Here is a 13,582-nt window from a genome sequence, read left to right as displayed (position 1 = left end):
CAGAAGAAGCGAGTAACAGAAGGGTTGCGAATTACAGGAGAAGCTGGTAGTAACCACTATATTTAGGCTGCCTATCGCTCCCTGTTATGAAAGATGCTTCTTAGTAAAAGGTCACAAGTATCAGCACTTCCACTTACTGCAACAGGCCTTTGAAATTCAGCAGGACAAAAAAAGTCTTCAGGGTCAAGAAGTATTTTTGTTTTGTTTCAGGAAACTGCAATCACACTTAGCTGAGTTCTCAAGCCATCACCACTGTTCTTCCCTTTCCCAGGCTGCTCAGGAGCATGTACCTCTGAAAGAACAGTGCTCAATCTCCTCTGAGAGCTGTACACCCTCCAGACAGCCCTGTGCTCTGTGTGGAAGGTGCAGGAATGAGGTCGTCCTAACTCTTCCCAACCATCTTTTTAAAACATAGCCCGGCTGACCTTGCTCCTTGGCCATCATATGCAACAGGAGAACCACATGAGGGACCTCACAGGAAAGGCCCTTCCTTCACTGAACAAACTTGTGATCTCTGCCAGTCCCTACAGGTCTTCTCCATTGGATTCAGACCTTCTCTCACTACCTAGTTGTGTATCCATCTCCAACTCAAGTGGTTTTAATGTGTGGAGCAGTACTGAAACATCGTGGTTAAAACCCTGATCAAGATAGATAAGAGAATTATTAACAATGCATGTAATGTAAATAATTTCTTTTTATCTTTCTATTTTTTTTCAAATATGTTGCATATAAAATCTACATAAGGCAGCAATATTTAGCATGTAAGTTTGAGCATTGAAGAAAGATAAGCAGTGTCAGATTTATATGGCACTAATGCAGCCCTTTTGCAAATACATATTCAGAAAAGACTTGATCAAGTATCATTTTGTGCACAGCTGAATCCAACTATTCAATCATCCAAAACAAGCTTATAAGAACAACAAACACACTCCAGTTGTAGTTTCAAGCTCTTCTGTACAACCAGAAAGAATCACTATTAGAATGATTAATTTCTCTCACAATCAGGTGACTGAAGATGCTGCCACTTTAAGAGCTGCATCAAATATTAAGAACTTAGTTTTAAAATCAGCAGAGGTGACAATAACAGACATTTCAGAAAGAGGTGGCATCCTAACTTTCCATTCTGTGCCAGGTGACCAAAGAGTATTTTCAAAATACTACATTCAAAAGAGAAAGTTTTATGCAGTCTATATTGCACAGGACAGGTATTTCCCACCCTGCCCATATTTGAGTTTGTAAGTGCTATTTTTAGGGTGCTTTCACAGCTTTTGACACATTAACAATCCCATAATGGAAAAGGCCCATGTTTTTAAAGCAATTTTTATTATTCAGGTATTTAAACCCAAATTTGACAACTGCATTCCAACTCTGGCAACATCTAGTGCTTAAAGTATCATGTATGCTTAGACTTGCCCTTCTGCCCTTGCACAGAGCTGCTTCAAAATACAAATGTACTGCTCAGCTGCTGACTTGCAAAACAGACCCACGGGATCTCTTTCTTGATGTGGCAGACACATTCAAGCTTCTCAGAAAATTCAGGGGTTTTGTCCTTCCAAAGCAAAGCTGAGCAGCATTTGCTTTTGTCTCATTTCATGGTATAGTGGTGATTAGGGCCTCCCACAAAAAAGGTGACCCAGGGAAGTTCTCTTTTTGGCTAAAGGGCAGTCAGGGTACCTTTTAGATGGATGCCCAAGGTCTTATCCTGCAGGCTGCTGTGGGTGGATCTGTGGCTTCCACCTTCCCTGCTGAAAGCAGCCACTGCCTGCAAAGCATATGCCTATCTTGAATACAATTCTGTTGTTCCCTGTCCTGCATTTAGACCCAACTATTTAAATCAGGATCTTACATTCCGTTCCCAAGGCCTGGTACTTACGATTTGCATGTTAAATAGCTCTATGATGTGATGCTTGAGTCCTTTATTGCAACTGGTGCCGTGTGGAAAAGTTAAGCTCTAACCACAGCTAATACCTTAGCAGTGAGAGCAAATCACCCTTATAGTTTGGGCTGAATGCAGGTGGGTTTTTCTTCTCCATTTTACACGCAAGGAGAAAAAAATTCCAAATCAACATTGCTACATTTGATGCCTCAGACTTTACAAGCAGAATACACCATAATGGTGCTTTTAAAAAACTATTATTTCCAATTATGCTTTTGCAGCTTTCTATAAATCCTTTTACTAGCTATCTAAATGTTTGCATTAAAGACCAGGGAGGAAACTGAGTTTGAATGTAACACATTAGCACCCTCAGGCCACTGATTAATCTAGCAATCAGCCATGTGGATGCCTATAGAAATTAATTATAATGGTAGGAAGCTCCATTCTCAAAGTTGAATGGTCAATTATCCATCACAGCTGCTTTGTAATTCAGGCCTCCAAAACTGGCAATTCTAACACAGCTATTCAAGCAAAAGAAAATAGTAAAGGTCATGTAACTAAACATTAAAGATGCTGTATTTATTATTCCTAACATCAATGCAAAGCCACTACAGAACACAACACACTAATTTTCAATATTAACCTTGTTTGCTTTCAGCTCCTTGAGAAAGTGACTGGGGTCTGTATGCCTCATGATTTCTGATTACAGCAGGTCTTATTTAAATGGTATGTTGTGTAGACCACAAGTCTGTATATAAACCAGGGCAAGGCTGGCTGTTGTGTTGCATCCTGCCATCTCTTGCTACTGGCAGGGGGTTAGGAATACTCTCCTTGCCGAGGAGCACTCCAAGAGGGGAAAAACAAACTACCAGCCTGAATTCTCCTTCAAATACTGACATATTGTTTCATCCAGTTTCTGAACTGTTTGAAGATCCCCTTGTAGAAGTTCTAGAAGCTCTTTAAAACTGGCTTTTAAGAGTCAACCAAGTACTACACCCTAAGCACAACTGCTGCTGCTGAAGCAAGTCAGCAGATACTGTGGCTTGATTATGCACCTCAAACGTGAGGCACATGTGTTTTCTCCCACCTCAACTCTTCCCTACTTGCTCTATTAGCACTGCACTGTGAGATAGCAGTGGGAGTCTCCTGGCAAATCGGTTAGTGTTTAATTGAGACACAGGCACCAGATAACACAGAGGTTAGACAAAGAGTCTGCATTAATTAATAATTGCCCTCTCTTTCTTCAAGAGATCTCCCAATGTGGAAGTATTAGCACTGCTAATTGACATTGTAAGCAAACACATTTGCTTACAGTTTTTATAAAGATTGAGGGAAGGCCAGACAGAGGAAAATAAAATGAAAGCACCAGCTACACTGAAGGAAAGCAGCCTCTGTCTAAAAGCAGCAGTAGCAACATGGAATATCAAATTTATAGAGAAGAAAAGTGCCAATGTCCCAAAACAGGTACATCCTGGAAAGCAAAAGGTGCTGCGAATCCCACCTAATAAAACACAAAAATACTGGCAAAACATTACAGAAATGAAACATGGTGAAGAGAAGTGAAGTCCCACCACAGCCCTCCTGCACTTCTGCATCTTCCACCCCAAGGGCTCGAGGGCCCAAGTACAGTTAAACCGCAAGAAAACCATGTTAGTATAAGACATTGTATCCCTGTCCACGCTACTGACACAAAAATAGGTTGAGAGTCTGCAGCAGGTCTCTGTTTTACAGCCAGGATCCTGGATGTCAGTTTGTTTATTCTTTTGGGTTTTGTTTTCAATATATTGAACCCTTGCTCAAGGTTTCACTCTGCACCATGAAAAGAAACCAGTCAAGTGGCCAGTGGCAGTCACTGCTTCAGTCCCTAAGAAGGGCACTATTGGCAAAAGATGCAAGTGGGATATAAATACGGGGGAAATGGGAAGCTTTCCATTACATTTGCCATACATGCCCAGAATGGACTGGCAATGAACTGTGACAATAACAGAATCTTCACTGAATCTTAGGGGTTGGAAGGGACCTCAAAAGATCATCTAGTCCAGCCCCCCTGCCAGAGCAGGATCACCTAGAGTACATCACACAGGAACGCATCCAGGCAGGTTTTGAATGTCTCCAGTGAAGGAGACTCCACAACCTCTCTGGGCAGCCTGTTCCAGTGCTCTGTCACTCTCACAATAAAGAAGTTTTTTCTGATATTTACATGAAACCTCCTGTATTCCAGTTTGCACCCATCACCCCTTGTCCTATCATTGGACATCACTGAAAAAAAGCCTGGCTCCATCCTCCTGACACTCACCCTTAACGTATTTGTAAACATTGATGAGGTTGCCCCTCAGTCTCCTCTTCTCCAAGCTAAAGAGACCCAGCTGTCTCAGCCTTTCCTCATCAGGGAGATGTTCCACTCCCTTAATCATCTTTGTGGCTCTGCGCTGGAGTCTTTCAAGCAGTTCCCTGTCCTTCTTGAACTGAGGGGCCCAAATAACCTACACACCCGAAATACCACAAAATATAGCAAAATTCAATCATAAATACTTTGGTTTTTACTCTGTTACTACTGGACGTTCATACTGAAGTGTGACCCTATTGCAAACAGTTTTGTTTGCAAGAAACCGTAGCTTAATACAAGCAACAAAACCCAGACATATCTTTTGATCTTATGCAGGCCTTACTAGAGTAAGCAGTTTGAAATAGCATTATACATGGTAGAAAATAACAATCTAAACAGAAGCTTAGAAAAGTAAAGTAGAAAACATGTAGTGTGGGATCAACTCACGTGCTGAGTGTAGGCTGTTTAACACCTTATAAAATGCCCAAAAACTATGATACAAGATGCACAGGGGAGATGTATCCCTTTGAAGGGACATCTGCAGGCCAGGCCAGCTTTCACACTAGCAACCTGTGCCACTCGGCATTGTGGTCTCTCAGGTTATGGCTAAGGGTCAGAAAGAGACAGTCTGTCTTCCAGGCACTCTCTGAACACTCCTTGCTTCTGCAAGCTTGTAGGAATTTAAGAATAATTGCCTAGACTGCAAATGCTAAGATGCAGGCGCTAGGGATGGGGTCAGGAGGAAGGGCTGTCTGGCAGCCAGGAAGCAAGACAGTTCATGACTCTAAGAAGTGCCAAACACCCATTAATACTTCTGGAAACTTGACAGTCTTCCCACATGAACTCTTTAGAAGATTAACCTCCCTTGGGTAACAGTAAGCAAGATTTTTATATAAAAAGACACAAAAAGGAAGATGGGTCACTTTGGATGTTTAAGCTGATGAAGCTGATACCAACTTAGAGCTATGTGCCAGACAGGAGGAAATAAACAGCCTGCCAAGTAGAGGGAGCAATGAGATGGCAATGCTTGGCACCAGGCATGTACCTCCCTCTCTTGTACTAATCAAGTTTCACCTGCTTTTTCCATCTCTAGTTGTCAAGTCTGGTTTGTGCTCCACCTGACTCGGCTGGGGTCAAGGGCATACAGTCAAAAGAAAGCCCAAGAAAAAAAATTAGTAACAACTGTAGATGGGTAGTTTGACAGGACCGCTCACCTTTTTGAATGCCTGCTGAACAATCCAGCCTACCTTGTACGCACCAGCTTGCCAGGCTGTGACTCTATGCATAGAACCTGCATCAGCTCTCTGAGTACCAGCATGAGATGTCCCATTCCCCAAGCTCTAAGAGCACATTTCCTGTCAAATACATTGAGGAATCAATGTTGCAGAGTCCTTTGAAGAAACCCTTGGGAAAGGAAAATAGCAGTATCACCCTTCTCCCTTCTGACCTCACTAGAAAGAAGATCTAGAAGAGCTTCTCTCAGTTCCATCTGTGGATTTAAAGGAGCAAGTTATATATTCTCCCATTTTTTGTGCTTGTAGTAATACCTGAATACTTATATTACTACATGACAATATTTCAAAGGTTCCTCAGTGGGGAAAATGGATGGGAGAGAGCTTTGAACAGAAAGCAGTAAAAAAAAATAATAAAAAAAAAAAATAAATAAAAAAGGGTCTTACCACTGATTCTCTCATCTTTTCTGGGAGTGGATCTGCTGATGAATCTTCAAATTGTTGACGTAGAAAGTGAGGGACATATTTGCATTGAATAAGGGATCTGTTGAAAAAAAAATCCTAGTTAGGATACTTCTGAACATATCTAACAAATACAAATATTCCTGAGGGGCAGTGGAGGAGGAACAGCCTCCAATTTCCTTCCTCATGTATGCAGTAGCTACCTTATCTCTCTAAAGCCAGACACTGACACAAACCAGCTATACCTGTGATCAGAGCAGAACACCCTTGTCAAAATGTTAAAGACCCTCAGCCATCCAGTCAATGTAACTCAGTCATTTAGAGGAACAAGCAGATGGGGTACTGCTGCATTCATACCCTTTAATTTTTCAGCAAAGCTGAAACCAATATAGGAGCTGTTTAGAGTCACATTAGAAAGGCCAAAGAAGCTATTTCTGTATAAATTGTGTATTAATCCTTAGTTCAAGAATTATGTGTTTCCTCCTCCATCTCTAAATTCATGCCACAGGCCATCCCTAAAATACTGTTTCCAATCTCCTTAAATTTCTTTAATTAAGTTCAGAGCTGTTTAAAAAAATCTTAAACCTGTTTTTTAAGATAATTCCTTTTTATCATAATTAATCAATAATCATAATAATCAATAAATACTTGATGTACACATCCTTAACTTTAAGACATTTAACAACCATTTCAGCTGCTGAAATTTTATTAAGAATTTTACAAAATTGGTAGCTAGATTTAAAAGTTAAAATGGATTTAATGGTTTAAGATTACTTCCTTAAAACAAATCTTAAGAAAAGACAAGTTTGTTTTATTAAACAGAAGTTAATGAACTGATGTGTCCTTCCTGGAGATTGGGAAAGAGAAAGACATTTAAATTACTTCAAAATTCAATGAGCTCACACTTCCATTCTGATTTGCAATTTACGCGTGTATATTTTACTCCAAGGCTAAGCAAATCTCCCTAATACAGCACACAGCTTCCTTTCCTTCCATACTGGAGCTCCATACTGTAACAGTTGATGAACTACAGGCCATCCACACAAAGCTTGATCCAGGTCTAACTGACATCTGCGCCAGGCACAGCAGGCTTTGGATAAAGTTAATGGCAATAGACACAAGCAATTCTTGCTGCTTTGCCACATCAGGACCTAGTTATGTATAAATATCAGATTCCCTGAATCTTCTGGATGGCAAAGAAGGAACTTCTCAGCTCTTCAGCAAGATTTATCGGGATGCCAATTTTCTACTAGTGCCCTATATACTTTCCTTACTAGTTTCTCTCCTAAATTATAACCTTGTATGACCTAAAAAGCCCTCCACTTCCCCCTTCTCTCTTCTGCATTACAAAACTATGCAAATGAACACCCTGACTTACCATATGACTACTACAACCTTTATGTACTAAAGAGCCTCACCATCAAGACACACAAGACACCTTGTGAACCAAAGGAGAAGACCTGTTTGTTTCCTCAAATACCCTTTGCACTAGGATAAGACTGAGCTGTCTCTGAAGCAGAATCCCAGATGGCATGGTTAAACTGGCTACACAAATCTCACTTGCTTACTTAATCCCACAGCCATATACCTAGATACCCAGCTGCTTGTGGACCACCACAGCCCCCATGACAGCCATATAGCACCACTCCCACACAGGAAAACTCATGTCTGCTGCCACTGAGCTATGAATCTATGGATCTCTCATCACCTCAAGCTGCAGACCACCATGTTGGGACTTTTCCACTGTTTGCAATGTCAGCTCTTCATACTCACTATTTTTCAACGAACTCTAGCAGATCATGTCAGAGGAGAAAAGGATGAAGTTAAACTCAGAGAGGCACAGCCTACTGGCAGTGACCCTCAGCAAGAGCTGGAATTGAGCCATCTTCCCAGCACATCAAATGTCCTTTATCCTTGCCATGGTGCTACCCAAAGCACATTCTGCAACTGCAGTAGCCTGAGAGCCCCCTCAGCTAAATCACTATCCTCCGACATGGCAAATGCACAATTTCCCAGAGGCTGATATCTGCTTCAGCGAATTTGGATACTGCTGTTCAAAGAGCACCAGCCTCACTGGCAGTCTGACTGCAGCACTTCATTTATTTACAGGACTGATGCCAACCAGGCAGACATGCGAGGAATTTCCACGTCCCTGCAGTACAACCACAGGGACAATCCCTATGGTTCTGAAAACCAGGCATCGCTCTGGTTGTCTGCTGTACAGCTTAATCAATAAATAACTTTTGTAGGCAACTTACATCAGTACAGACGGGTCACTGCTTTGTCTGCTGAGGTGATAAGAAAGTGCAACTAGCAGACCACAGAAAGCAGAAAACAGTGCTGGAATGTGTTGTGCATCCCAGGGTTCCTGAACAGAAGGACAGAAAGCAAAATCTTTGTAAGTTAGGAATGTATAACATTTTTTTAATTATTACTGAAGTAGGCTAAGCCATACATGCAGTGTTAGATGCACAGCATCTAGACTTGTACATCATCTACCAAGGACTAAAAATAATTTTTCATATCAAAGCCTGCTATTGTGAAAAAGACTGCAATTAGAGGCATGCTTTGTGATCATATTATGTAATTCCTCTGTAATCATCAATTAGCTAGGAAACCACATGAAAGGCAGGTTTTCTTTCCTCTTTAATGAAACACTAGAGGCAAATTCTCATTAAAATGAGAGGCAAGGGAAATGAACTGCACTGTATTTCTCTAAACTCTAAATTAATATGTAGTTACTTGACCTGTGGCCAGATTGTATGCAACAAATACCAATGTCATCTAAATCAGCTCTGGCACCTTGCTCTGAAATCTTTCTGTTGCTTTGTGCATTATATCAGGGCCCTGCTGCCTGGAGGATAACACAGTGGAGAGGGAGAGCACTCGGCACCATACATGACATCCCAAGTAGGGAAAGAAGAGACAATTTACACTCGCCACACACTCTGAGCACCACCAAGATGAGAAACTGTCTCTGGGAGATTTAAACAGCTAAAGTTGGCCAGAAATAATAAGAGAAAGAGCATGAAGCTTAAGGAAGACTTGTGGAGTCCTCAGTTACCACACTAGGGATCCTAAAACATACTTGAAAGTCTTGGCTGTAAAAGAACACAGAAGCTCATTGAAACACACTCCTAGCCATTTCACTTATTAGGCTTGTTCAAAGCCTCTACACAATCTCTACTGATCAAGTGAATGTGAGACTACCAGATCTGGACATTAGATCACTTTCTGGGTAGGTTTTGAGAGACAGTGCTTTAAGCCTTGTTTAGCTAGTACAAAGAAGGCAACTTCTGAAGTATACCTTTTGCTTGAAAACTTCACAGCTTGTACAGGACCAGTATTTTCACAGAGTAAAGTGTTTTATTCATCCTACTTTGCCAAGTGATACGCATTTCTTAGCAAAGCTGACTCACACTAATAAAGACTTCATTTCTTTCAGAGGCAATGAATACCAGGGTAAGACAAACTAATTTAGTGTTAAGGGACAAACCTCCTTCTGCAACTGAGGTTTCTTTGGAATTTAACAATGAAATTCCCATTATCCTAAGAACTGGTATCACAGAACTGAAACTTTAATTTCAAGAATCACCTTCCCCTCATCATACTACTGAATATCACAACAAAGAAAGAAAGAAGTGCCTAGCGCTGTCAAACAATCTTACTCAAACCAGTCATCACAAACAAAAGAGAGAGTTACACTGTATTACTGAAGGAATCCAGCACCAGTTGTTTGACACGTTAAACTTTGCCATCCAACTCCACTCTTTATTTCATTGTTCCCAGCTTTGGGACCAAATACATTTTGAGTTAACTTTTCCGATGCTTAGTGTCAGGGAAGAAATTAGTACTCTTAGAAGCCCTGAAGAAAACTAACTAGAGTCAAAATTTTCTGCAAAGGGCTGATTCACAGTCTATCCAAATTTCCAGGGCAACACAACTGCATCTGCATACAGATCCACCCAGTAGCTTCTAGTACATGACTGTCCCTTTGCCCTGCAACTCATTTCAAAAGCAAAAGACTATAAAGAGCCCAGCAATATACTTGGAATTGAAATGTATCCATAGCCACTTTGAGAAATCATTCTGCCCTTTTGCTACTGTAAAACTGCACATGGCTGATTCCTCATACTCGCATCTCAGGAACTCTTTACTTCCATATTTTCTGTATATTACACACAGCTTCTGCATTTAGCTGGCCTGTGCTCCAGTTCCAAAGTGTCATTGTCCCCTCAAAGCTCAGCTGTCAGGAAGTCAGGAAGGCATCAATATTTGCTATGTGTCTAGAGAGCAGGACTTTTCAGAACAATGCTATGTTGTTGTAAAAAGATGAGAATGAAAAAAGCTGTCATTTCTCCAACATCACAATATACTCTGCTTCATTTTGTTATTTTCTTCCTCCACTCATGATGCCTGGTAGAGCTTTAAAGACAGAAAAAACAATATAGCTGATAATTGGACAATGATTCTTCTTAGTGGGAAAACAGGAATGACAAGTTTTAGTCTTGGAAGCTGGTATCATCTGTCATACTAGACAGGTGGCTTGACTTCCTCTTTTGGATAAGGTGACATGTAGTGCTCTCATATACAGTTCTGACTTTGCTGTAGACACTCACATAGTCATTTTTAAAACAAGTGAAATGGACTTACAGGGTTAAGGATGAAAGTAATGAGTTACAAAAGACCCAGTAGTCTAGGGGTGGTGTTCGATTTCAACCACAGAATCGCCTAATCCCAAAACAACCCACTAAAAAGAAAGATAAAGGTGTCTTTGAACTTAAAAGCTTTTTATGACTGGTAAAGGTGGGGAGGCAAATGTACTTTTAAAAAGTGGCAATAGTAGTTTTCTGTACTACATTATTTATCCTTTTTGCTTCTTTCTTCCTCTAAAAAAATGCATGTAGCAAATTCTTGCCTTTCAAAGATATGCTAAAATAAATCATATGTCCTACTCCAGAGACAAAGTTCTCTGAATGAGAAGAACCACTGTGGTAATCAGAAATTCTAGCTACATTTATTTTTTTAAAACATCCCTCTCTACTCAAAGACTGCAGATAGCTGCAGTATTAGTATCATTGAAGGTGGTTGCATACTGACTGGCTTTTTAAACATGGAGACAAACTCCAACTGTTCTTCACAAAGAACAGACATCATTTAACTTTCCACTCACTTGAAATTTCATCATTACTCAAGCACTTTTTTATAATTTTTTTTTCTGGGGGGTGAGGTCTTTCCCCTACTTCCACTTCCCAGCTTCATTACAGATCTGTGCTATTGTTGATATCAAACAACATGCAGGACAGCTGTTGATGGCCAGCCATTCCACATGTGTGATGGTAAATTGAAAGAAATACTATCATCCTATTTCTGAACATATAAAAACCTACTGACTGAGACTTTCAGATTTCTCTCCCCACCCCCAAAGATATGAGAAAATAGTAATGATGGCTTGATCTCTACAAAATTAATTATAAGCTTCATTCTTTTACCATGGATACTCATTTTTCAGTAAACACTAACAACCAGGAAACGTGAATTATTCATGGATCTTGTTACACTGGTGGCGACAAATTCTAGGGAGAGATGTCCACCAGAATTATCTTCCCAACATTCACGGAAAACAAAACATTACTTTCCTGGAAAATCTCCAAAAACCTAACAAGTAATAAGCTACCAGACATCATAACCCATTCTGAACAATGTTGTCTCTGCTTCTTTGCACTCCTAGCTGTTATCTGTGACCATATTTTCACTGGTGAATTCTAAAATCCACAAGGATGGAACTGATGCAGGGGTATGCATGTGTATGCATCACCTTACACAACAGGGTCCCTGTGACTAGAATTCTTTGGCTAGAGTGTAAAGATGAGCATCAACTTCAGGCAGGGGGCATGAACACTCATTTTTCCACAATGGTGAGCTTATCCTAAACAAGAAGTGCACACTTCTACATTCCTATACAGCGACATACTTCTGTAAGAGTAACCCTGAACTGTATCAGATTCTGCAGACACAATGTATTTTCCCTGTTATATCTGGATAATAGGTTCATATTATACATGCAGAAAACTAAGAGCATAACTATTGAAGTTATGACTAAATTGCAAGTCTGACTATGGCTGCAAACATTGCTTACGGAAATGTGCAGTATCTGACAATTCTCTCAAAAATTAACGTTCCTCACAGCTCTTGGTTGAACCTTGGGGGTCTCTAAATTGCAAAATACATAGAATTGATGAACCTTGTCTTCAAAACCTCCAACAGGGCTGGAAGTGTTTTATGCAGTGGAAACAAAGCTGCCCAATAATCCTATACTTCTATTTACACATCCAGGAATTCCATCTGTACACAAGGGCCCAGTAAGTGTTGGTTGTTTAGAAATTTATTTGGGCAGTCTTAGCAGATTGAGGAAGATGAATGCTTGCAATTCTTTCCCATTATAAAACCCTAAGACAAATATTTCAAAACTATTAGTGTACAGATGAAGCCTGCATCACTGAAAACAGCAATCAAGAAGCACTGTTATTCTGATTAACGAGTTTAAAAACTCATTAAACAACAAACCAAGCTACACCAGTGTGAGCTGAGAATGGTTCAAAATACACACAGGATTTTTATTAACTGTCCATTGAAGCAACAAATAAGTTACCAGAAAATACCTTCTTAAGGTATAAGGCAATGGAAACTATAGCTTTAATTTTAAAAAATAGGCCCTTACATAGAGCTGGAGCAGGCAGCTGTGCCACATATGATCATTTATATGTCAGTTTCATTGTTTTGACCCAGGTTAAAAATCTGAAATTTTCCCAGGCTGATTAAGATAACCTCAAGTTCTGTAACCATTTAAAAACAAAACAGAAAAAAACCCCAAACAAACAACAAAAAACCCACCCAAACAAAAATACAAACAAAAAAACCACCAAAACAACAACAACAACACAAACCATGAATAAAAAAATAGATGACAAGTAATTAACTGGCTCTGCATAAGTTTCAAATCCAACCAGCTGACTGGAACAGAAGGCAGGAAAGGAGGACTGACCGATTACAGAAACCTTCTGGGATGTGCTCTTCTGTCCCACAGCAAAATACTGATATGCTGGAATGCTCAAGACTGCTATCAAGGTAGCTAAATTCCAGATTGATTAATTGTGGAGAAAACTAATAGGGCATACCTGAATTTGTTTTTAAAATACTTTTTAAATAATTGGTCACAGACCACAAAACAGATGGAGCAGGAGACAAAAATCAGCACATCAGGCAATTCTAGTCAATTGAAAAAGATGGCGCAGAAGGTCTGAAAACAAAAAATACTTTCTCCAGGATAAAGAGATAACCCTTTCATATCTCAAAGCTAAGGTAGCTATCTGAGCTGCCAATTTCTGCTCAAGACTACAGGACTGAAGCTGAGATGAGAAAAAAAGCCAGACTGAAATGAACGCTTCAAAAAAGTAGTGAGCTGAAAAATTGCTGCTATTAGATGTAACAACCCAAGGTATGACCAAAGGATGTGATAAAACCATGCTTAGGATTTAGAGCTTTTTATTTAACAAAAGTAAATGAATGTTCATAGAGGACTTGGAAAGAACTAGAATAAGGAGTGATAATATCATTAAACAGAGGCCTGGGAGGTAAAGAAACTCTCAAAGCAAGCAGGAGAAACTCAGGTCTTTGCACTTCAGA

The 13,582-nt window shown here is 40.0% G+C and overlaps 1 protein-coding gene across 1 annotated transcript in view; it reads right to left on the bottom strand.

Moving 5' to 3' along the window:
- The window catches only part of PCNX2 (pecanex 2), a 156,460-nt gene that overhangs the window by 80,461 nt on the left and 62,417 nt on the right, over nucleotides 1–13,582 (bottom strand). Inside the window, exons 16-17 of the mRNA XM_051614230.1 lie at nucleotides 8,155–8,264; nucleotides 5,882–5,978 (exon numbers count right to left, since the gene is read on the bottom strand). Coding sequence (XP_051470190.1) covers nucleotides 5,882–5,978; nucleotides 8,155–8,264 — 207 coding nt within the window. The remainder of the gene's footprint in view (nucleotides 1–5,881; nucleotides 5,979–8,154; nucleotides 8,265–13,582) is intronic.

This window comes from Apus apus, chromosome 3 (assembly GCF_020740795.1).
Source record: "Apus apus isolate bApuApu2 chromosome 3, bApuApu2.pri.cur, whole genome shotgun sequence".
Taxonomy (NCBI): Eukaryota; Metazoa; Chordata; class Aves; order Apodiformes; family Apodidae; genus Apus; species Apus apus.
Note: the sequence above shows the minus strand (reverse complement) of the source record. Positions and strands in the feature narration are given on the sequence as shown.